The sequence below is a fragment of the Lichenostomus cassidix genome, chromosome 4A (assembly GCF_008360975.1).
Source record: "Lichenostomus cassidix isolate B80296 chromosome 4A, HeHo_3.0, whole genome shotgun sequence".
In the NCBI taxonomy this organism is placed as follows: domain Eukaryota; kingdom Metazoa; phylum Chordata; class Aves; order Passeriformes; family Meliphagidae; genus Lichenostomus; species Lichenostomus cassidix.
Window position 1 is genome coordinate 11,093,572 of NC_139485.1, and position 22,767 is coordinate 11,116,338.

Genomic DNA, 22,767 nt, shown 5'->3' on the forward strand with positions numbered 1-22,767 from the left:
TGCAAAATGATCCACCACCACCAGACAGGAGTTCCCTGTTGTTAAAACTCTGTGAAAATTTTGCACCAGCCAGGAAGAGAGTGGCAGCAATGCTCTGGCTCTCTGCTTAGTTGTCTGAAGAGGTGAAATAACAGCCCTGTGCTCATGGTAGGGAGGTAAGACTAAAGAGTCAAAACATTGCAATAGCTTGTTTCCCTCAGTCTCGTGCAAAAAGGAGGATCTCTCAAAGCGGTGGTGGTTGGCACATAGACCATACTTTTTCTAAAGGAGAGTATTTTTTCTGCTTGCCTTTTTAAGTTTTAAATCAAGCTCTATTAGGTTTCTGTACATCCCACAGCAGCACTCAGATACCAAACTGGAGCCTGCCATTGTGACTCCTCATTATGACAGAAGGGCTGCTGCCATACATAGCAAAAGGCATGGACACATCAAGAAAGACAAAGCTGGTTTCCTTGGACTTGAAGACCTACCTCTGGGAAATTCTGGAGTGACAGAAATTAGACACACTGCAAAAGCAGTAAGATCCTTTTCTTCCTTCCTTTAAAGCAAATAAGTTTTCAGAAAACAAGGGTGATTGTAACTGGTCACTGGCTGTCGATCTGACTGAACAGGCATAACTGAATGGATTAACAAGGGCTCTGACAAACACTAGGTGCATGGAGAATTCCCCCAACAAGAAGTTAATGGATACTAACGATAACTATGAGAAGCAGTATGTCATCTGGTGACACGCTGTGAGCAGGGTTGGTTTCTCATTACTACAAGCCAAGTCATGTAGAACTTGTAGTTTGCCCTTTACCATAATTTATATCCACTGGGGCTCTAAGCAGATTCATAAAAAATGGCAACCAATCCATATCTATCATGTTTTATGTTTGGGCAAAGAATATGGGTATTACTTTTATTAAGTTTCATGAAATATCTGCTCTTATATTCATAGTGATAGATGACTCTGCCAAAGTTTTATTTTAAGGTGGGTTAGGGGCAGCGTACAGAAGGGGGGATGCTAAAGGAGAGAAGGATGTTGAGTGCAATTTTTATTTTACTGAGGACAAAGAAGTCATAAACCCTTCTTGCCGTGGGGGAAGTATATGCAAGAGACTGTCTGGTATAGCCAGAGCTATCTATAACAGGATAATATTTTCTGCAAGGCTTCTTAAATACATTTTGCCAAAGTAAATTGATCCTGACAGAAGCCTTCCTGTCACCATGATGTTGTCTCTTGATCAGAGCCTTCCAGCTGTGCTGAGATTTGCCAGATTTAAAATCTCTCCTGGGGACTGGACAGGGTCTTTTGATATTAGATGTCTGAGTATGTAGCTGTACCTCTCTTCCAAAATATATTTACTATTAAATATAGGGACTGCAGATAGCTTATACCTTCCTAATTGCTGCTTCAAAAATACTTAGTCACAGAAGTATTTTCTCCAGGGGCAAATAAAATAAGCTAGAAGGTTTCCCTTTGCTTACCTTATTAATCTGGTGTTCTCTTTCCTTTTTTAAAAAATTCAATGTACCAATAGCCAGCACTTAAAAACTATGCAAGCCCTGGAGAGGATGGAACAGATGTGTTACTTGCCAGCTTCTTAAAATGAGATGTCATAGGGCTGAAGACAGGTACTGGTGCCAAGGGGTGCACAAGGCTATCATGCAGCCCAGAGAAGACAAGGGTAGATGGTTGCTGAGGGAACACTCTGCTCTCTTTGTGTCTTCAGTTTTACACCAGAGCTTTTCTGAGCTGTGGATCAGAGATCCCAGCCCATTTCCCACTCCCAGACACTCAGCCTCTTTCCAAATGCACTCTCATCAAAGCACAAGTTAATGGGCACAGGGTAAGGGTCAGTAAAACACCTTTATGGGAAGGGGTAGGGAGAGATGGTCTTGATGACCTGTTCTAGCCTTAAAAATCTCTGATGCCTGCGGAGAGCCCAGTGCAGCTATCAGAGGAGCAAACCAGCATTAAAGTGAACTCCTCATTGTTAATAAAACCACACAGAATTAAATAGCAGGAGATTCAGTTTTCAGCCTGAATCATATTGGCTTACAGAGGCAGCATACTCTGTGGTAGCTCCTGCAGATTTCTAAGACCTCTTTTCTTGGATCAACCTGAACATTATCATGTTCAATTCTTGTTCTCCATCCATTGTGTAATTTCACAGACTGTAGCTGCTATTCACATTTTACACCCCAATGTGTGGTAAATTCAGGTCAGTGTCTCACAAAGCATAGCAGTAATAATGTTGCTTTATCTGCAGTTGTTTAAGGAAATAAGCAAGGCAACGTGCAACACCAGTGAGTGTCCTTCCACTGCTGACATGGGGAATGTGCAGAGTACCACAGTTGACACAAATAAAGGTCAAATTTGTGTTTTCTTGCAAAATACAAGGTAAATAAGTACATAAATTGCTAGGTGTTTTTTCAAAATTGTAGAGCAGTATCATGCCTAGCACCCTAATCTGGGAAATGCATGTCTTGGGAGGTAATCTTCAAATCTTCTGAAGCATGTAGCAACTACTTTGTGAGTATTAGCAGGAGTGAGACTTTTCTCATACAATTTTATCCTTTTTTTTTAAAATAAAATTCTGCAAGGCATCATTTAAAGGATTGAGGGATTTGCTGGCTAAATCTATTAGCTGTGTACTGCTCTAGGATTAAAGCATGAGTTAACTTGGGACAAGAAGTAAGGAATGGTGCATTGTCCTGCAATACTAGGACAAAAGTATAAGGCCAGGTCCTCTGAGGCTGGATGTCCTGCTCTAAGAAGAAATTGCATTTCACAGAGTAGGTGGATGCTCCTTTGGAAAGATAGTAGCTGCAAAACTTCCCACAATGCAGCCAAGCATGCTTTTCCCCACTTCCTCTTAAAGCAGATGCTAGAAGCAGTCTGTGGTACAACCGCTTCTCTCTTTGAAGCAAAGGCCATAATTTTCCCCTTCTTTGCTCTCCTACATGGATGAGTGGTAAGCAGCAGCCTTTTGGCTGTAAAAAAACATCAGGTAAAGTAGAGACTTTGTCCCACAAGAACACTGGCTTGCTTTTGTCTTCCTTCTCTGTCCCGTAGCCAAATGGCTGTAGGCATGCACCAGACGTTGTGTGCTTTGGTGCTCTCCTAAGTGCCCTCAAACACAGGCCATGTCTGTAGACTGACATCCTGAGATGCCTTTTTCAACACACTAAAATTTTAAATGCTAGCAATCAGCATAAAATGGAGTTTTGGCTACCAACCCTCAATCCAAAGAGGCAGCGGCCTGATTTGGTCTGCCTGAGTCAGGACTGAGATTCCAAATCCCAGCACTAATCACTACCTTTTAAAATTTAAGCATCACTTGTACCGACAAATTGCTTTTTAAAGTGAAACCTGGTATGAGAGCAGCTTGTTGGAGTTCCAGCAGGAGCAGAGGAAAGAGGTGCACCTTGTGTGCTTGTAACAGAGGATTGAGGGGATGATTGATGTCTCCTAATCACTGATTATTGTAAAATTAATCTTGGGCTCCTGGTAGGGTGTGGAGGTGTGTCTGTAGGTAAACCTGAGGAAGATCTTGGGGGCAGAACCACACTTTTGTGCTGTTCAGGAGGGTGTGGGGGGCTCAGGTTGGCACCTGCCCCAGGGCTTTTCCTCTCTTGGGAACAGATTGCTCAGTGTAACGAACTCTGGAGGAAATTAAGAATAGCAGCAGCAGGTGACTTTGTGCTTCAGTAAAGCAGCAGATTCAGGCGTTGAACCTAAAGAACGTGGCCAGCCCTGGGACAGTGGTTTCTGTGGTTAATTTTCTCTTTTTTTGTGCTACTGATTTTTCTTTTTATTGTGTTTGAAATTGGGAGCACTTTGTTCAACATTAGCAGCCAATGGCAATAAGCTGTAGAGATGAGACTTTGCAGAGATATCAGGCAGGGGGAAAGAAGAGGTGTGAGAAATTGAAATGACAAGGTTGTGTTGGTGACTAGTGATGTGGAGGCAGGAAATTTTTACCTGGTGTGCTTTGATGAGTGCCTAGAAGAGGAGACTGTAGTAGGCAGGAAAATCTTTAGAGGCTGAGCTTGCACGTCTGGAACACATCTGTTGTAAAACAAAAGAAAATTGAATCATTTCAGTTTTAAATTAGTCTCTTTGAGAGAGTTTTATTATTCTTTTTTTCAAGTTGGAGACATCTGAGCATATTTTCCTTTGGGAGGGACCCAATATCAACTGCCGACTACATGTCTGTGTCTGTGCATGGGAAGTGAGCTACTAACATGACTCACGGTGGTTCCATCTGTCACCTGTGATCACAGCAGGGCTCACTGCTCAGGTTTTTATGGGAAATTGAATTCACTGAAAGTGGGATCATGTTTTTGAGATCTTACCATTCAAAGTCTGTTTGCAACCAGAAGCTTTATTGTGTCAACTGTCCTCATAAGGCTTCCCTTCCTTTCTCTTCAGCTGTGGTCCCAAAGTGCAAACAGTGTCGTTTTCTGCTTGGGAATAAAGATATATTTTCATTTTATTAAGAAAATACTTTGCCATCACTGAAAAACTAGACTTCTAGAAATCTAGCCTATTGAAAATGAAATTTTATGGGGCTATGGGTGAGTTAGGATAATTCTGATTGAGCTAAAATGGGTCACATTATGCTCTGGAATGACTTACAGTGTCCTTGTGCTTCTGGTGTTTCTCTTAGTTACCCCAGCTCATATTTCATAGGTTGAGGGATGTATTGGAACAATTGTGCAAAAAGGTCACCTTCCCTTTATACAGGGGTAGATGAGGGGAGAGAGTCTGAGGAAGGATGGATGGATGGATGGATGGATGGATGGATGGATGGATGGATGGATGGATGCACACCACCAGATGTCTGCAGTTCCTAATGCAGCCCACCAGCCCCTGGCAAAGCTGATGGCCCAGCAGGTAACTCCTGCTTACACCCTGCCAGACACTCAGGTTTCCCTGCCCTGTGACCTGAGCTGGCTCCCACTAAAGGCAGGTGACCATCAGGGTGCAGACTCTGTGGTACCTGTGAAGTGCCTCAGGGTGCCCAGGAACAGAGGAAGGAAAAGCTCAGCCAAAAGCAGGGCAGCCAGCAGCATTCTGTTGGACCATTCACACACCTTTGATTGCTTTTGGGTTTAAAGTTACATAAACCTTGTCTTCATGTTGTCCAAAGTGGAATTTCTTTTTGTGAAACAGAATTTCCCCAGGCACTGGTGAGGCTTGTGGGCTCAGATTTGGTGGAAGTGCTACTCTGGCTCTGCATTTGTTTCTCTGCACAGTTGTGCATGTCAGCCTGGCTTTCACTTCATTTCCATGTGAGCAAGCAAAGAGCACCATCACAGAGGCTCTGAGCAGCTTGCAGATGACTCGACATGACAAAAGCAAAGTGCAGGGTGCCAGCAATTGGTATCTCCCATAAACTGCCTGTCACAGTCTCCTCTCTTTTGCATCTAAAGCCAACCAAAAAAGTAGGGCAGGCAGTGTCAGGGGGCAAGACTGCTTGGGACCCCTTCTCCTGGTGGGGCAGGCCCATTTCAGCAGTGCTGGTGCACAGGAGGGCTGAGGTTTCTTTAACCCATACAGAAAAGACATGTTAGCTCAAGTGCCTGCCCAGCATGGTGGCAGCACAGGTTGCCCAGGGTCCGTGGGCTGTGAAGAAGGGAGGCAGGAGATGGTGACTGAGCAAATTCACTGCCAGTCATGGGTTTGCTGTTCCACTGGCATGTGGGGCAGATTTTCCTTCCCTTTTTCTCCTGTGAAGCCACACTTTGCTGTCAAAGGTGGCAGCAGCTGAAGAGCAACCCTCCCCTGCCAGCGTCTCTGGAGGAGTGCGGCCTTCATCAGTAGTACCCCTTGCCCAGCTGGAACTGAGCTTGAGACTCTTTTGGTGAAGCACAGGCAAGGACCTCACTGTGGCAGCTTTGGGAATGGCAATGGTGCTTTCAGGCAGGGCAGGCATAGTGCCAGGGTGACCATGCAAGGAGTCCTCCTGAGATTCAGGGATGCCACAAGGTGTCCTTTGTATTCTCACAGCTGGGTGCTTCACTGATCACTCCTCAGGGCTATGAAAAGCAGCTGGGCACTACCTTTCTCTCTGAGAAGGTTAGCAGCTCCAGCAGAAAACTTGTAGGGCTCAGTAAATCTAATCAGGGTGAAAAACTAGTGTTACAGGAGTCAATACAACCAATAATTAAAGTATTTTCTGTCTGTCAGGAAAATGAGAAACATTCAGCAACTCACTAGAAAAGAAAGGAAAACCTCAACTTGTTTGCAAACAGCTGTGTTTCTGGCTGGAACTGAGTTTTAAAGAGGGTTTCATTAGGGGGAACTGAAGCAGAGTAGGACTGTCTGTGTAGCTAATTCGTTTGGCACTTGGGAAAAGTGAGGGGTATTTGGTCTGTTTGGCTGACAACTACCCAAGGCATCCTGGTTTTTGAAGTACAGTGTTCTGCAGGGGTTTGTGCTTGAACTCTGGGCTGGGCTGTGAGCTTATCCTTAGTGGGAAATAGGAAATGGCACAGGGGAAATGACACAGGTGTAGGTAGCACAGAGCACAAATCTGTTCTAACCTTCCCAAAGGAGTGCTGCTTTCAGGCTCTTGCCCGATATCTGCACAACTCAGCAGAGGGAATTGTTGCTGGACTCAAATGGAGCAGCAGTCACATACGAGGCAAAATATTAAAAGGCCTTCAGTGAAATCCCAAAGTACACAAACCATACACAAGAAAAGTAGCTTTCTATCCATTCCCAAGTCAACACAGATGTAGTATTGGAGATTCAGGCTGTAGGAGAGCTGACTGGTACTAAGGGCTGAGGAGAGGAGAGTTCAGTCAAGATGATTCCTCACAAAGGTAAGTTACTGTCTTTTTCTGAGCCCTAGCCCAAAGAAGAATGGATCAGGTAAGGAAATAGTTATGGTTTTGACAGAGAAATAAAAGAAATTGTCTCGGACACATTAGTTCTCAACAAGGTAGCACAGACAACAAACAGAGAGAAAATTGTACCCAGCCTTTTCTGTCTCTAATACTCAGCCAAGTCAGCAGAAGAAGACCTAGAGAAAAACCTCTCTGACTTCAAAGTGCAACAGCCCCCTCAGGGCAGCTATCAACTCTTCACAGGTGTCACCCCGCTCTGGGAATCCTCTGCCAGTATTCCTCTGGGTGTTGGAGTGGGAAATAACAGCAAAGTGCTGCCATGTTCATGTCACCCTGTGCTGAGAAATAGTGTCTTTCCTAAATATGAAAATCCATCCTGGACTACAGCAGGTTTTTCTGTTGTATTTGTCTCTATTTTGTAGAGCTACGTGAGCTTTTGAGAACATACACAGCATGCCTTTAAAAATCCTTAAAAGAAACATTCTCAGGACGTTGGGGACAACAGCCTCAGCCTGCTGCCAGCTGCAGGCACAGCTTTATTGAGTGCTCTGCAGGGTAGCAGATGCACATCTCTAAAGGCCAGTCCTTTGCTCTGGCTCTGGCCCATCTGTGTGTAATTAGACCATCACACTTCCAGATGATCACTATTACCTGGGTCCCTGCTTCATTTTGAGTGGTGGCAGGAGCCTTCCCAGGGGAGAGAAGTGTAAGCCTGTAACCTTCTCTACTCAATGCAAAGGTGAAGGCCACGTAAAGGTTTCTGGCACTAGAAGAAAAGCTCAAATAACAATCTTGACACTGAAGTGGCCAAGGTTTCACATTAGACCTTGCAGGGAGCAGCTTAATTTCCTTCTTGGCGCTAGCACAGCTAAGAAAAGAGATAAGCAATAAAGAAGAGCAAAGCTTTTCTCTCAGGAGGGTTTTTTTAAGATCCTGCTCTGAGCTTCTAAGATAGTGCCTTATATCCAAACACCACTGTGGGCAAGATGTGAAGGGGGGCAGGAGGGGTATTCTGAGGCTCTAGGACTCATAAAATCAAAGCTGCTTTCTGTGGGATACAGCTTTGTGTGCCGAGTGCTCTGCCACAGCTGCTTCCAGGTGCTGGGGTAAAGGACAGGCTTGAGCTTTTACCTGGGCTGGCCAGGAGCTCACTCAGGCTTTGCTGCTGTGCATTACAGGGCTGACAGCACTGTCCACATGGTAGGCAAAGGACCCCTATTTCCTGATTCCCCTTTGGGTTTGAATAGCAGATGGTAATTTTTGAGATCAACCACGCAGGTTCACACTAAATTCTCAGGACATTGCTCTGAATAAATATATGCTCATAACAAGGCTTGCACAGATGGAAATTCACACTGAGCTCCCCACAGCAGGGTATATAGCTTCCCTCTTCTCAGTAGATTTAGACTCAAATTCATAACATCTTCCTGTTAGTGTAGAGGAGACATAACATGCCTCTCCTCAAGAGGTGATGGGGGGATGTGAGCAAAGATGAAGAACATTTATTTATTTATTAGATTTTGGGGGTTCTATTCTTTGAAAAACGTTTCTAATCCATGCATGGGCTTTGCATAGCACACTGAGGTCTGAGGATCTCTTGCTCTGAGCCCACTTTCATCTCCCACTATGACCTGTTTATGCCATTTGCCATAGCCTTGGGGAACCCACAACCAAGCGATGTGGCCACCTGGGAAATTCCAAACCAATGGGACCACCTTTCGGTGAATCCATGTTCTCCTCTTTCCCAGTGTAGTCCCACAAACACATGAGATGTGGATTTTGCTTCATCCCATGCTGGGGGTGAATAGGACAAGCTGGTGCAATCCAGACAGGTCTGTATGTGTAGCTTGCTCTGCTTTCAGTTGCCCCTCTCCTAGCAGAGCTGGCCCCTGCTCCTCTGATGCTGTGAGCCAAAGGCACTGTTACCCTCCCTCTGCTGTGATCAGAAGGCCAATGTTAGTCCTTGCAGAGACATCTTTTCTTCTTTGTTTATCCAGCAGAATTTTGCAGTTGTTGGGTGATTTCCCTGCTAAGTCTTGGAATTCCCATTTTTTTCTGCAAGCACGTGGTGTCTCATCACCATGAATTTAGAGAGTTTCCCTTTGCAGGAGTTTGAGCTTGGGCCAAAGAAGTGGGGATTTTGATGGGTTTTTTTATAATTTTTGGAGTGTTCTGAATTATTGTCAATCAGCAATGATGAGAATGGGGGTAAATTAAATAGATATGGGGAAGCTGAAACCACAGGTTGTGCCTTCACTGTGTGTAAAGATCCAGCAGGCAAAAAAGTGATGGGGCAGAATTCAGGAGTTCTGAGTTACAGGCTTCATGGCTTGGCTTTCACCTAGGGAAAAATGGGACTATTAGATTCCTGTGCAACTAAAATTACATTTAATCTGTGGTTAATGTGAATACCATCAACTGAATGCAAAGCAAGAGGCTTAGGGTAAATTTGAGTCCTCGCTGCTAATAGGTTTAGGGCAATTAGTGCATTGACTTCTGTAAATCACATCTGTCACAGGAAAAATAACAAGGTCATTTTCAATGTGGCACTTGGCTGAAGTGATAGAATGTGTCTCAAATTACCAAGCACAAGGAGACATCACAATATCTCTTTAGAAAGAGGTAGTTTTAACTCTTAGAAGTTGTCTGAATTTATAATATTTTTTATGACTGTTGCATCCCTAGGTCCCTTTTGTAGGTCTTGTGTCTTGGTTAAAAAATTCTTAACCTAAGGTTTGGGGAAATAAAGCTGCAAACACCGAAAACCAACCAACCAAACAGGAAAAAAACTAAAAAAGTAAAACCGTGGGTTTTCTGTGTGATTGATATTTTTTAAAATACTGTCCACCCTAATGATGTTTGGTTTTGGGTTTTTTTAAACAATAAGAAGGACTAATAAAAATGTGGCCTTTAATTTTTACAAATTATAAAAGATTGAACTTCCTTGTTAGTTCTTTATTGGACAACTGATGAACAATATTGATCCACTCAATAAGCAATGTACAGGTTGTATTTATTGAACTGTTTTACTCTCCCACTCTCCCTGAATGTTATCTCTGAATTTAAGTAAATAATAAATGGAACTTATTTACTGAAGTTAGCTTGGAGAAAACATTGCTCTGTGACTGTTGTTTTTCTTTTTTAATTTTTTTGTAAATATAATCTTTATTTAGAACTCACTGTTGCCCTTACTCAGCATGGCATTTAAATATGTGCTTAAACTTAATCAACAGGGAGCCCTCTCCCTATTCAGCAAAATGTTTGAGCATTTGCTGAGTTTTTAGCACATCAGTCAGTTGTAGATTCTCAGCTGGGCACAAGCTGATCCCGGTGCCTGTGTCCCTGCTGGTCCCATTGTGCAGGAAAGTGGGAATTGCATCATCCCATCACGAGCCATGGCAAGCCCTGTCCCTGGGGATGAGAGGCCACCTGCACAGCTGAGGCCAACTGAGGTGACAGTTGTGGTTAATTCATTATCAGAGGTGATCGACATCTGTCTCTTCATCTCCCTGACCAGGACCCTGCACTGCCTTTGATTTATGTTAGGAAGGCTGGGAAAGTTGGAGAAAGATGAAGGTTTCAGCAGTTGCTGCCTCTTGTGTCTGGACCCTTTTCTTAGCCCTCCATCCCTTTCTCCTGCCCTGTCAGGACCATGGCAGCAGAGAGAGAAAAGGACTTGGCTAACACTGCCCCAGCCCTTGGAACTCCCACCAAGGGGACATTTTCCTGTACCTGCAGGGCATTTCTCTTACAGAATATTTCTGTGCCTCAAAATGCACAGAAATGACATTTCAGAAGGACCTCAGCATTAAACACAAGGTAAAGCCAGCACAAGGCTGCTGTCAAGCTGCTTCTCGAAATCCCACTGAGCATCTGTCTTCATTGTAGGTGAGAAACTGAAAAGCTAAAATCCTTGACTTTCAGTTACACCTGAGACTCAGCGAATAAGATTTTAAATTCTGACCCCAAGACAGTCCTGAAAATGGGATAAAGGATTTTACAGGATTTATGTGAGGTTAACTTTTTTGGGGGGAGAGGTAGCAGTTGGGATGTTTTTCTGGGTGTTACATTGTTTGGAAGAAAGATGCTTTAGGTGATTTTGCCTTGATTGATTCTTTTTTGGAACATCTGATAAATCTTTATCAGCAACATTTCAGCCTTGTGTGTGTGTTTTAGTTTTGTTTTTCTCTCTTTGTGGGAGCTACAGTCAATAGCCAAGCCTATGAGCAGCCCTTGCAGTGGGTCGTGCTTGTGTGGTTTAAATTAGCAGTGGTTGGGGCTGTATGGAATGACAGCAAATGCATTGACTTGTGTTCTTGGCAACAAACTGTCGAGAGGCTTAGCTCCTTTGTTTCATATTTGGAGTTTTGCTGCTTGCTGTTAGTGTTATTTTTATCCCAGTTTTTATATATGCTATTTGCTCACTTGAGTGAGACAGAAAAGCACAAATATCTCATGGCTGTGTGTTTTGTGATGTCTCAGGGCATAAGAAATAAGAGCAGAGCAAGAAAGAAAGTTAAAATTAAGATCGTAAACTACAGAGGACAAAAAAAGATCTAAAGATCTCTTGCATTTTTCTTGTCAAAGTTTTTACCACTCTTTTTATTTTTTTATTGCCAAAGACTTGCTTTAGTCAAAAAGTTCTTATATGAGTGAAGCACCAGCTTACTCTAAGTTATGTACTACTGCCATTTATTTTTCCTACACATCATTACAGCTGCCAGAATATCACTGTAGTGGCTGCATGTGCAGCTCATAGCACAAGGCTTTGCTTAGGGGAAGAGCACCTCCTTTAGTCTGCTTCTTTTAGAAACTTGGAGACTAAATCTAATAAAAAAAAGTATATATATAAATATATGGGTGTGCTTTCAAATGCTCTTAAACTGTTATGAAATGAGTGTCTGGAGGCTAGTTAGGTTTTATTTCACTATAAATTTATCTTATTAAGGCAATTATTATCACTACCCAAAGCAGGTTTCTTAATTTTCTTTAAAATGCTTTCAGTTCATTAATTCCTGGCTGAGCTTTAATTATGCAAATGTTTGGAAGGCTCATATCCAGTCATGAATCTACTGGCTGCTGGAATAGAATTTTGAAATATTATAGGATTTTCTGTAATTATGTTTTTTTGATGAGGGAAAATAATTTGGTTTGAGTATGTTTTATTTTCACTGGATCCAGTAATTCTCAAACTAGCCACTGAACTTCATAAGACTTTTATCTAAATGGGATAACATGATTTAGCACACAGCTAGGCCTATATTCTGTAGAATAGCCAAATAAAAGAGGAGGGAACAGAAGCCCAGGTACAGTAACCAGCACTGTCTTTATTAAAAATCTTCTTGAACTAAACAAAACATGGAACCTCTGATCAAGTGATGCTGGGATATGGCATGGGGAGAATAAGGGATAAAACCTATGGTTTCTGTCAGGGGTTTGCCTGAATTCAATTCAATAGCGGGTAAATCTGTGAAGAATTTCAGTGCCACCTCAGCAGATGAGAGGAACAGAGGCTGAAGCCCCTGATGTGTGAGTGGTACTTGGACCCTCAGTCTGTGCTGACAGGGGACTGGGAAACAGGTGATCCCTGTGCTGGGTGACACCAGCAAAGCCAAGCACTGCCTCAGCCACCCCTGCCAAATACCCCTGACTGCTCTGGGAGGCCACTGCCCTGTGCTGAGCCCTGGGCAGAGGTTTAGTGCTCAGCAGCTCAGCCACAGGGCTTGGCTCTGATTGCAAGAGTGACCTTGAGTGGGTACCATGTGCTGCCATGGCCACCTTCCCATCCCCAGCAGCAGCTCAGCCTGGTGTCCAGCACCATGCTTTGGGCTGGGCTGCACCCCCTCCGTGTGCTGCTGGCTCTGCTGTCCCTGCCAGCACAGGAGAGCAGCTCAGAGGATGTCCTTGCAGGGGACTTGGAGAGAATTGACATTCTCTGCTAACTGGATAGAAGCTACCACACACAGAGATTGTTTTTCATGAGTCAAGGTCTGTGTTGCCCCTGGCATTTGTTTTGTGGATAAATTGCAGGCATAAGCTCTGTCTCCCATATCTTCTTATCCAGGATGTCCTTCTGAAAGAAAAGGAAATGTGTTCTTTACTTCAGGGTTGTATACAATCCAGCCTGCCTTGCCAGGGGAATTTAAATCACTCTGCTGCTCTTTGGCCACTTTCTAGCACTTGTAAAGCACATTAGAACAATAATGTTCTTGTCAGTAACATGGTGATTTGCCTTGCAAACCTCACAGCCTGGACAGTCAGCTTTGATTCTGCAGACAGCCTGTAGAATACACTTGCTGAAAAGTGATAAGTAACCTGCCTTTCTTGTCCTCTGTCTCAGCAAATGAGAGAAACAAAGCCTGTGAAGTGCCTGCATTACATCTGCATGTGTTGAGTGGGAAGCTGCTCCTCTGCCAGCACTGAGTTCCCTGTTAAAGGGAGAGACACAAGCATCTTCATCAGAGAGGAGCTACATGATGCATATGCATCAGTAAGAGGGACTTGGAGTGATGGAGTGACATCTTGGTGGCAGCAGTGCACACTCCCCTTCCCTTCCATGTGTGTACAGTACCCAGCCCTGCAGCAGATGAAAGCTGTGAGGTTGCAGTCAGTGGGATTAGAACCCTGGTGGAGGGAAAGGTGGAAATCCAGCTAGGAACGTGTGCAGGACTGACTTTTGATGTTGTTTAGTATCAAAGGAGGCCTTTGGCACTTTCTGTCAGTTCTGCCACTAGTTGGGAAGGCTCACTGCTTCAGTTCAGGCTTGTTGAGAGCAGTGTTTTATCTGGCATAAAAATAAAAAAGAAAAGGAAAAACAACTCGTATTTCAAGCCACAGGAAAAAACATAGCACCCAGGGATTCATAGATGACTTTGGCTGCTCAGTGGGGTTGCTCTGGGATGATATGCTCCATGAGTGAAGGCCTGATTTGCTGGAAGCCAAAAGCACCAGTCCATATTTTCTGATGTGGCCATCAAAGCCACAAAATACGACTGCTTGTGCAAAACAAGTGAAAAAGAACAAACAATCTGCATTAGAGAAGAATACAAATCCTGCAAAATGCCTTAGCATAAGCCAGGTGTTATGACCATGAAGAGCCTTTGTCTTCCATGCTGTTTAGTCACACAGCCTTGGCATTTAAGTTTTTAAAAGACTTAACAACTTTAGGTATTTTAAGCTTCATTTACTTGATGCTTGGAGCATGTCTCATTCAACAGAAGCTGTACTGCAGGATTTGTGATTCTCTGTCAAAGCATGTTGGCCCTGCATTAAGCATATTCAAAATAATTTCTGGCTAAATTCTTTTGCAGACTCTTTTTCCATCATTAGCCAATATTCCTACCACCGTCAGGCAGCTCTTTTGCTTGAATAATTGCATTTCTGTGGAATTTTCTCTGGCAGAAAAAAAAAAATTGCTTGAATATATGGTAGAGTTCTCACAGATTTACTGTGAAAATGGACAGGTGAAAACTGTACAATAGGATTTAGCAATAAAATGTCTTATTTCCAGTGGTTGTGTCTTATCAGCTGGGAGTTTGCAACAAGCCTGCCTGACTGACAAGGCAGGGAGAAAAGCTAAAGCAGAGACTTCTGCTAGAACCTGGGGCTTTGCTGTAATGAGGTGACCCCAGCAAAGCAGAAGATTCAGCGATGTCTGCAAACAGGCTTTTCTACTTTCTTTCCTCGTTTATTCAAACACTTTATTAACTGTTGATTCATTAGAAATTCACTGATAATTTTTTCTCTTCCTCAGCAAATTATTTTATTAAGTAAAAAGGTATCTGTTATGTCTAAGACCAGTTAGTGGTGGAACTACTGAGGGTTGTGCAGAATAGCAGTAATGATGTGCAAAAGTTTGGGCCTTACACAAATGAACATTTGGAGTTACAAACTGCCTGTCAGTTCCTTCTGCCTGGAACTGTGGCTCAGTGGGATACTGCATGGCTTGAAGCCAGCCCCAAAACCAGGACCTACCAAAGGGCACCTTCTGTGCTCAGTGCCTGTTCCTCCACATATTCAAGGATACATTTAGGGACCACGGAATTCACCCTCATTTTTAGTATTGCAGTATTTGGGGCGAATGTAGTGAACCATGGGATGGGAATTGGTTGGAGTCCCCTGAAGACCAGGAGTAACAGGCTGCTGCTGTAGCTAGGTGTAAATACAGCAGGAGAGGAGAAATCTCCCTTATTTTCTGTATGGAGGCCTATTTGGGGAGGTGAAGTGGTTCTGCAAGAAAGTCAGTGTTACCTTTCTGATGGTGTCCCACTTCCAGAGTCAGAAGGAGTGATGAGAGTTACAAACCAGGAGCAGTTTCAGAGAGCTACAAAAGAGTGAGATGTCCTTACCAGCCTGAGCAGTACCAGAGCAGAGAGTGAGTGGTTGAGTCTGGATGGGACCTTGAAGTATCATCAAACCCCAAGTTCTTTCCACTCCAGAACAGATCACGTCAACCCAGACCTGCATCATTCTACTACTCAGATAAAAATTAGTTGTTCCATGAGAAAATGTTGTTTATGCCACCCTCTGATCAGCAGTGGGTTTGCAGATGAGTTGGACTCTGGGTTTTTTCAGGTGTTGCCAGTATCAAACTTTGAGCTGAGAATACAAACTCACTCAAGATTTTCCTGTTCATGGTATTAGTTTATTTTGCTTGTTTCCCTGGTGGCAAAGCTGGGAAATAGATCTGCCCAGGCACATTCAGAGCATGCAGGTTGTCATGGTAAAGGCTCCTGATGCTTTATATTGGGTTTGTTTGTAACAGAAGCTCTGCACCAACAGCTGAGGGTTTTAGGTTTTCCTATCTGTGTTGAAAACTTTTTATTTCTACAAACCTGACATTATTACCTCAGGGTATTTGCACTGCATGTATAGAAATCTTAGTCTCACCTTGGAATATTTTCATTTCTCAGGGCTTGTTTTTCTAGTAAAAATCTGCTGGTTTGAGGAACAGCACACTCTGTAAGATATTTTGCCTGTAACACTCAACATCCAGCATGGTGTGCAAAGAAAAGGGCAAGTACTGTCAATGCTGATAGGCCACGTCTGTCCCTTTTCTTTTTCACATTGCTGCCATGTCTTTTCCCATTAATATCAAGCATGGTCTGAGTGGCCACATGCTAGGAATCACCAAGTGGTATTTAAAAGATGTGTATTGTGACTCCAAGGCAAGCAGCACGAAAGAGCTCACACCATCCAGGCATTCAGCATGTTGGGAAAGGTAAGGTGGATACAGCCAGAGGCTCCAGTTCTCCCCTCTACCCGTGGAGGACACACAGCACCTCACAGGGCTTGGTGAGCTTGTTGTGGAATGAAATGTGTGCCTGGAAGTATTTCTGACTCTTCGCTAGTTAGTGAAGTTTGGAACTTTCTCTGATGGTTGTCAGTGTTGTGGGATGTGCAGATAACTGAATATCCACCCCTTCTGCTCTCCTGTATGTCTGATCTGGTTGTGTAATCTGCCAGCATCCCCACGTGCTCAGGGGCCAGCTGTGGTGCCAGAGTTCATCGTGAATATGGAGATAATGAAAGAGTCTGGAAAATATTTTCAGGATAAACATTTTCCATTTTTGTCCTTTGCTATTTGAGAAACAGAGACTCAAGTGCAGCCTTTAAATCTTTTCTTGCTGTATCCTAATGTTTCAAAAGGACTTGTAATTTTGGATCTTGACTTGGAAACAATTTAGAGGCGGCTGATTTTCCGTGGCTGGGAGTGCTGCGCTTCCTGACTAATCAGACTCTTTAGACATGTCTTAAATTGGGCACTGAAATAATAGATAGACAAGTGCAAGTCGTTGACTCAGGACATCTCCGTGGGGGGTTAGGCAAAGGCACTTTCACACACAGCTCTGAGATGCTCTGAGTGTGCACACAGCAAGTTATCACTGCTGGGCAGACAAGAGGTGACTGATTAAGGCACAGTAAGTCAATCATGGGAAACCATTAGCCCGTGCTCAACCAAGTGGTGTGCTCCAAATGATTATGTGCTCCTTCTCTGCAAAGTGTAGGCCTGTTCTATTTCAGCCAAGAGAGTCTCCTGCTGACACTGAGAATGCCTGACATAATAGAGCATTTCTTTCGAATACAGTAAAATTTGTTGCTTAGGCTTTCCATGCTTGATCCAAGCCCTGGAAGACTCAGCAGGAGTCTCCCTTGACATTACATGAGGTCTGTTCTCCCATCTAAGCTGCTGATTCTACACCTGCTCCATAACGTGGAGCACTTATGTGAGGTAAAATAGGCAAAGAAAAGTGAATGCAGCAGCTGTATTTGTGTACCGACAGAATGGCCATGGTGGTTCTGAGGTTTTTGGGGGTTTTTTTGGTCTTCTGCAAGCAGACAACCATCTGTCCTCACAATGTAAGCACAGTCCTGGGCTACCTAGAACAGTTAAAACTGTAGCCGAACAAAAACCCATCTAAATGCTGAATTCTTGAAGAGAAAAGAAATTTGACTAATTTTCAAGTTTTATTTTCTTTCTTTTGGAAGTATCGTTGCAGAGCTGAAAGGAAGAGTTCCCTACTCTATTGCTTGAATAATGCTTTGAAGTTTGGTCCTTTGCCAAAAGCCTGTTGACAGTAACATCAGTGCTGGTGCTGACTGGCATCATATATTTCTTGGGAATCTTTAAAAGCTCTCTGAGCAGCTCACCAAGACTTCATTAACATGTGATTTCTGTCTCAGTGAACAAGAAATTATTCCTCTGTCTTTTTTAATGGGTGGATAAGGAGCAGTCATTCAGGGATTTACCTGCCTTTTAGGGACCAATCTCTAGTCCTGGTAGAGATCCCAGGTGTCTGACAGAGAAGTCACCTCTTTCTTTTTAACAAGCAGTCTGGCATCACCTTACATTGCCACCATTTCCATACCTTCTCATTGTTCATGTGCTATCTTTCTTGGAATAATTAAGTTATGGATGACCTCAGAGTGAGGTTATTAATAAATAAATTATTATTAATAATAATTAAATTATGGATAATCTCAGAGTTTCATTTTACAGCTATATCCTGTAGATGCAAATCAACATCACTTTTTTTCCTATGGTTTATGGTAGTAGATTCTTTTTTCTTCCCCTGCAATTTTACATAATGAGGTTTATCTGAGGTGTTGAGATTTCTTATAATAATTCTCTCACTAGTAGCTATGACAAAGTCTCTAATCTTCTCTCTTCCTTTTGTCCTCAGGAAATCCACTGACTGTGGCCTGCAAAGCTTTCTTTGGATTCAGTGGAGAATCAGGTCCCATGATCTACTGGATGAAAGGGGAAAAATTCATAGAGGAATTAGAAGGTCACATTAGAGAAGGCGAAGTCAGGTACTTTTTGGATTATTTACTATTAAAAATACTGTATGTCCCACAAGCCTGTTGGGCTGACAAGTTATTAATTGAAAGTGAAAATAGTTTTCTGTCTAAAGAGTGATGGATGACTCAGAGCCAGGGCTGTGTGAGTTGCTCCCTCTCCTTTCTAGTGAGTGCACTCTAAAGACATGGTAACTTGTGTCTGGGCCTGAAAATCTGTTATCAAATCCCCTGATGGTTGGCAGCTGAAGCATCTCCTGAGTGTTCTGGGGGTTGATTTTAGCCCTGTGTGGGAATGGTGCTCAGTGGGACTGGCCTTGGCAAGACCATGTTCATTTCAACACCACCGTTAATCTTGAAGACAAATGGTCTCCTGTCAAAGTCACCACACTTGTTCTCTTCTCCTGAATGTGTTGTGTGTGTGTGTGATACAGCTCTTGGTGTGCCTTAACCAGAGCCTTCAAGGAGAGCATTTGTTTCTGCAGGTTTAACACGTAAGGGAGAGAAAGGAATGGCTTTACCTGATGTCCAGCTTGTGCTTGGCTTGTTCCCTGGTGCTGGTTATCATTTGCTGTACCACTTGTAAAGAAAACACACACTTGTATCCCCGTGAACTTCCATAGAATTTGCACCTAACAGCTCCTTATTCTCCTTCTGACTAATTATCTGATTAGTGCTCTTTGAGCAAAGAGCAAGCTATGGTTATGCTATGGGTAGGGTGATCCCAGCTCCTGTAGTCACAATGAATATTATGTCCTATTGTCACAATGATTATAAAGATATCCAAGGTCTTTTTACTTTCTGTTGCACTTTTTTTTCATCTCATGTCTGAGTTTTTTGTTTCTTGCAAAGGTGATTTTAGGGAGCAGGCAGAGAGAGGTTTCTTTGCTTTATTACTTGATCAATAATTTGAAGTTCAGCCATTTAGCCACTAGTTATTAAGATATACTAAAATAACTGACCTAACAATGCACCTTAATTGCACACAGATGAAATTTATCTTACATTGCCATTGTACAATCCTCTTTTGTGCTTCTGACCACAAAAAGCAATTATTGGAAACTTCTGCCATTGTAAGTAATCAGCACTTAATGACATTGTGTCCTTTCTAGTGTGTATATATATATGAACAGAGTGATTTTGGTTCCTCTGCATCAGAAGGACAATTTGAGGTTTGTATTTAAAGGGCACTCCAGCTTTACCACAGTTCAAAACTTTTCCTTTATGTGCATTTATTAGTGAAACTGAGTTTGAAAAAGCTGTTATTTGTCCTTCATTGTGCCATCTCATTACACATTCATGTTTCAGATTAATTTGTGACAACTCCCTTTTCTCATTCCACTAAAGTGCTTTGACTCAGTTTACAGACCCTTCACAATTCAGTGTATCTTCCCTTCAGCAAAGCTACTTATCACATACCTAATCTCCTGTGATCACAGCCAGCATTAAAAACAGCACTTTCCAAAACCTACTGCATCATTACCAGCAGTGCCCCAGTCCATTCCTTTTTCCATTTACAAGTAGCTATGGCAACTGAAGTGGTAACTTTTTGCAAATGATTTTTTCCCAGTAACATCTCTTCTTCACCTGTCCCATTACAGATGTGCTGCTTCAGGGGAACTAAGCAGCACTAATTGTTCTTTCAGTGCCCTGAGGCAGCCCACATCTTCCACCCAGTTGTATTTATTGATGTATTAAAAAAATTGTCATGTGTGTTTCAAATTTGATGAGCCGTAGTGAACTTGCTGGTTAGATGTCTTTTTCATCAGTTTGCTTCTCTATGGTGTTATCAGCACATTTCATTTTGAGAAGCTAAGAGTAGTACAGAATTGTTACAACCAGACCAAGATGTTCCAAAGGAACAACCCATGGAATATTTTAACTCTGCATCCGGTATCTTAGATTACTTCATAAATTCAGTAGCACTCTGAATTTTTGGTGCAGTCCTTACCCTGGACTGTGCCCATCCACTATGTTGCTGGGTTTTCTGTGTATGGTGAGAGTTCAGGTTTGCAAATCAATGAAGTGTGGGAGCACAAACCACCCATCCCCAGTGGGCATGGTCAGCACTCACTGTGCTGCTGCAAAAGCACTAAAATAAGGATGCAAGTAACCTGAGCATTCCTGTTCAAATCAGATCCAGGGAACCGGTTTTTTGGTAAGCACATTTCACCAAGAGTAATATTTATGTAGCTCTGGACTTCTTATCATTTATTATACCTTTTTACAAAGCCTCATAATAAAAAACAACTCATCAGCATTGCAGGACTTGGAGGTGATGACCCCCTGTCTGAGGTGCCTCCTTGCCTTCCCTGGAATTAAGATCCCCAGGCGTTAGACATGTGTGGGGGAAAGGAGAAAGAGACTTTGCTTGCCAGGTGGGTTTTTCACACCAGCAATAAAAATGTCATGTAAATTGAACAAGGATTATTAAAGAAGGAATCAGAGCCTTTAAGCCTGTCTGCAGAGCTGTCAGTTGTACCTAATTATCAAAGGAGCCCACAGCAAATTTCAACACCGGCTCTCTGCCATGGCAAAGTATTTTCAGACATAAATATTGCTCTCTCAGCCACCTATGAGTTGCTTCTTTTTCTTCTTCAGGCAACACTGCAGAACAGTCACAGTGCTCATCTTGTAAAGTATGTTTGTCCTTGTTTTTTTCTCACTTGTCCATTTTTAAAGTAGAAATAATTTAACTCATCCTAGAGGCGTGAAAAGAGGTGAATGGAGACATTTTGAATGGCAGCCTTATTTCTTCTGATTAATTTATCACCCACAGAAGTCACTGGATGAAACGCTCAGACAAGATGAGGATGTTGTTTTCTGTTAGGAGGGATGCTGAGGGCAGGAGGCAGAACTCCCCTCACTGCCTGGCTGATGTGCTGGGTACTTTGCAGAGAAGTGTGGAAGCGACAGCCCTCTCCTGAAAAGCTTCTGCTACTCAAGTAGACAATTTCAGGGTAGAGAACAAGAAACATGACATGGGGAAGTGAGAGGGAGGCTCACTGCCATACTGCCAGTTGAACAACTTTGCTTTGGAGAGGCACTTGTGTACACACAGATCTGCCCTTTCATCTGCAGCCTGCTGTTAAGGAGGAGAAGGAAGGGAGTAGAATTCATAACCCTGTTCACAGCCTAGATCCTCAGCTTTATAAAGAATGAAAGTTTCCTTTTTGCTAAGTCCCAGCTCTCATGCAGGTTAGTAAAGGCTTGCAATTAATGCCTTGGTCTTGCAGAGAGACCCAGGTGAAGCTTTCTTATGGCCTTGTTATCTGTGATCATACAAAGCCTGAAAATTTTAAGAAAACATGGTCTCAAAGAAAAAGTGTTTTAAATTCAGATTCAAATTAGTGCATACATGCACTGGGAAAATATGACAAAGGATTTGAAAAATCCAAACCACTGGATAATTTTCAAAGAAAGCATTTCTATTCTGAAATGACACTTTCTTTTTAAATTCAGATCTTACCTGAAAATTATTCACTAGACAAAATGTTTTGTTTCAGATCAAATAAAATGCTTCAGCTTGAAGAAAAAGAAGACATTGAGTGTTGTTTTTACATCACCCACCTTTTATTTCTCTCTTTCCATCCTGTTTGTTGTGAGTTGTCAAGCACCATTGATTTAGCTGTGCATTAAATGTTGTAATTACTCTTACAGTTTGTTCAGCAACCCAGAAAAGTGAGCTATTATTTTCTCAACTTGTGGGAGCTGGCATGTGTTGACAGTGATGCTGGTGAAGTTCCTCCCATCTCAGACAGGGACAGAGCTTCATCTTCTGGGTGTGCAGCAAATGCTGTTGTACCTTTAAGATCTTACTTGTTGATACTGTATTCCTTTTCTAACCCAAAAATACTGTGCTCAATGGTCTCTGAACCAACCACAAAATGCAATTAATTAAAGGCTACATTCATACTAAAAAAATGCAGGTGAACAACTGTGCATTTCTCTGACAATAATGAGCTATTAGGTGTAGAGTAATGGTTAAAAGAAAAAAAGAAGAAAAGCAGGAATGAAAGGTTTAACACCACTAACCTTTCTACACTTTGTTACCAGTATAATGCATAAATATTTGTCAGCATTTTCATGATAGATCCTGTTCTAAAGAGCTCCCTTGCTAAAATTTGCAATTAGAAGTAAGACAAGCAGAAAAAAAAATCTCAGTCCAAATGCTTTTTTCTTTTTAATGAAAGCTCTTCTTTAGCTGATCATGTATTATTTAAATTTAGGTTAAGGGTCAGTTATGTTATCTTACATAAATATAGTTTAGATATAGTTAAAAATAACAGTTTCTGTTATCTTAATTGTAACCCGTCTTCATTTTTATTCTATGTAAAATATCCTGATTACAGTAAACAAGAAAATCTGAACATTCACAGAATGCTCCAGATCAGTTTCCCAGATACCTTCTCTGTTAATATTTATATTGTTCCTTGCAGCATGATTTGTAGACCAAAAGTCATTTGGCATAATATTTACCAGCAGAGGAGAAAGACTTTCCTGAGTCTTTATATAGCTATAGCAGATTAATAGGTGAATGAGAATTGATTTACCTGACTATCAATGCTTTGGGCTGAGTATGCAAACAGACCAGGCTTTCTGAGGAGGTTTCTTTTCTGGCCAGAA

At 42.4% G+C, this 22,767-nt stretch overlaps 1 protein-coding gene across 7 annotated transcripts in view; it reads left to right on the forward strand.

Moving 5' to 3' along the window:
• The window catches only part of IL1RAPL2 (interleukin 1 receptor accessory protein like 2), a 349,905-nt gene that overhangs the window by 305,027 nt on the left and 22,111 nt on the right, over positions 1-22,767 (forward strand). For all 7 annotated transcript variants that reach the window (XM_085060499.1, XM_085060500.1, XM_085060502.1 and 4 more), the window contains one exon: positions 18,027-18,156. In XM_085060499.1, the coding sequence (XP_084916625.1) occupies positions 18,027-18,156 (130 nt within the window). The remainder of the gene's footprint in view (positions 1-18,026; positions 18,157-22,767) is intronic.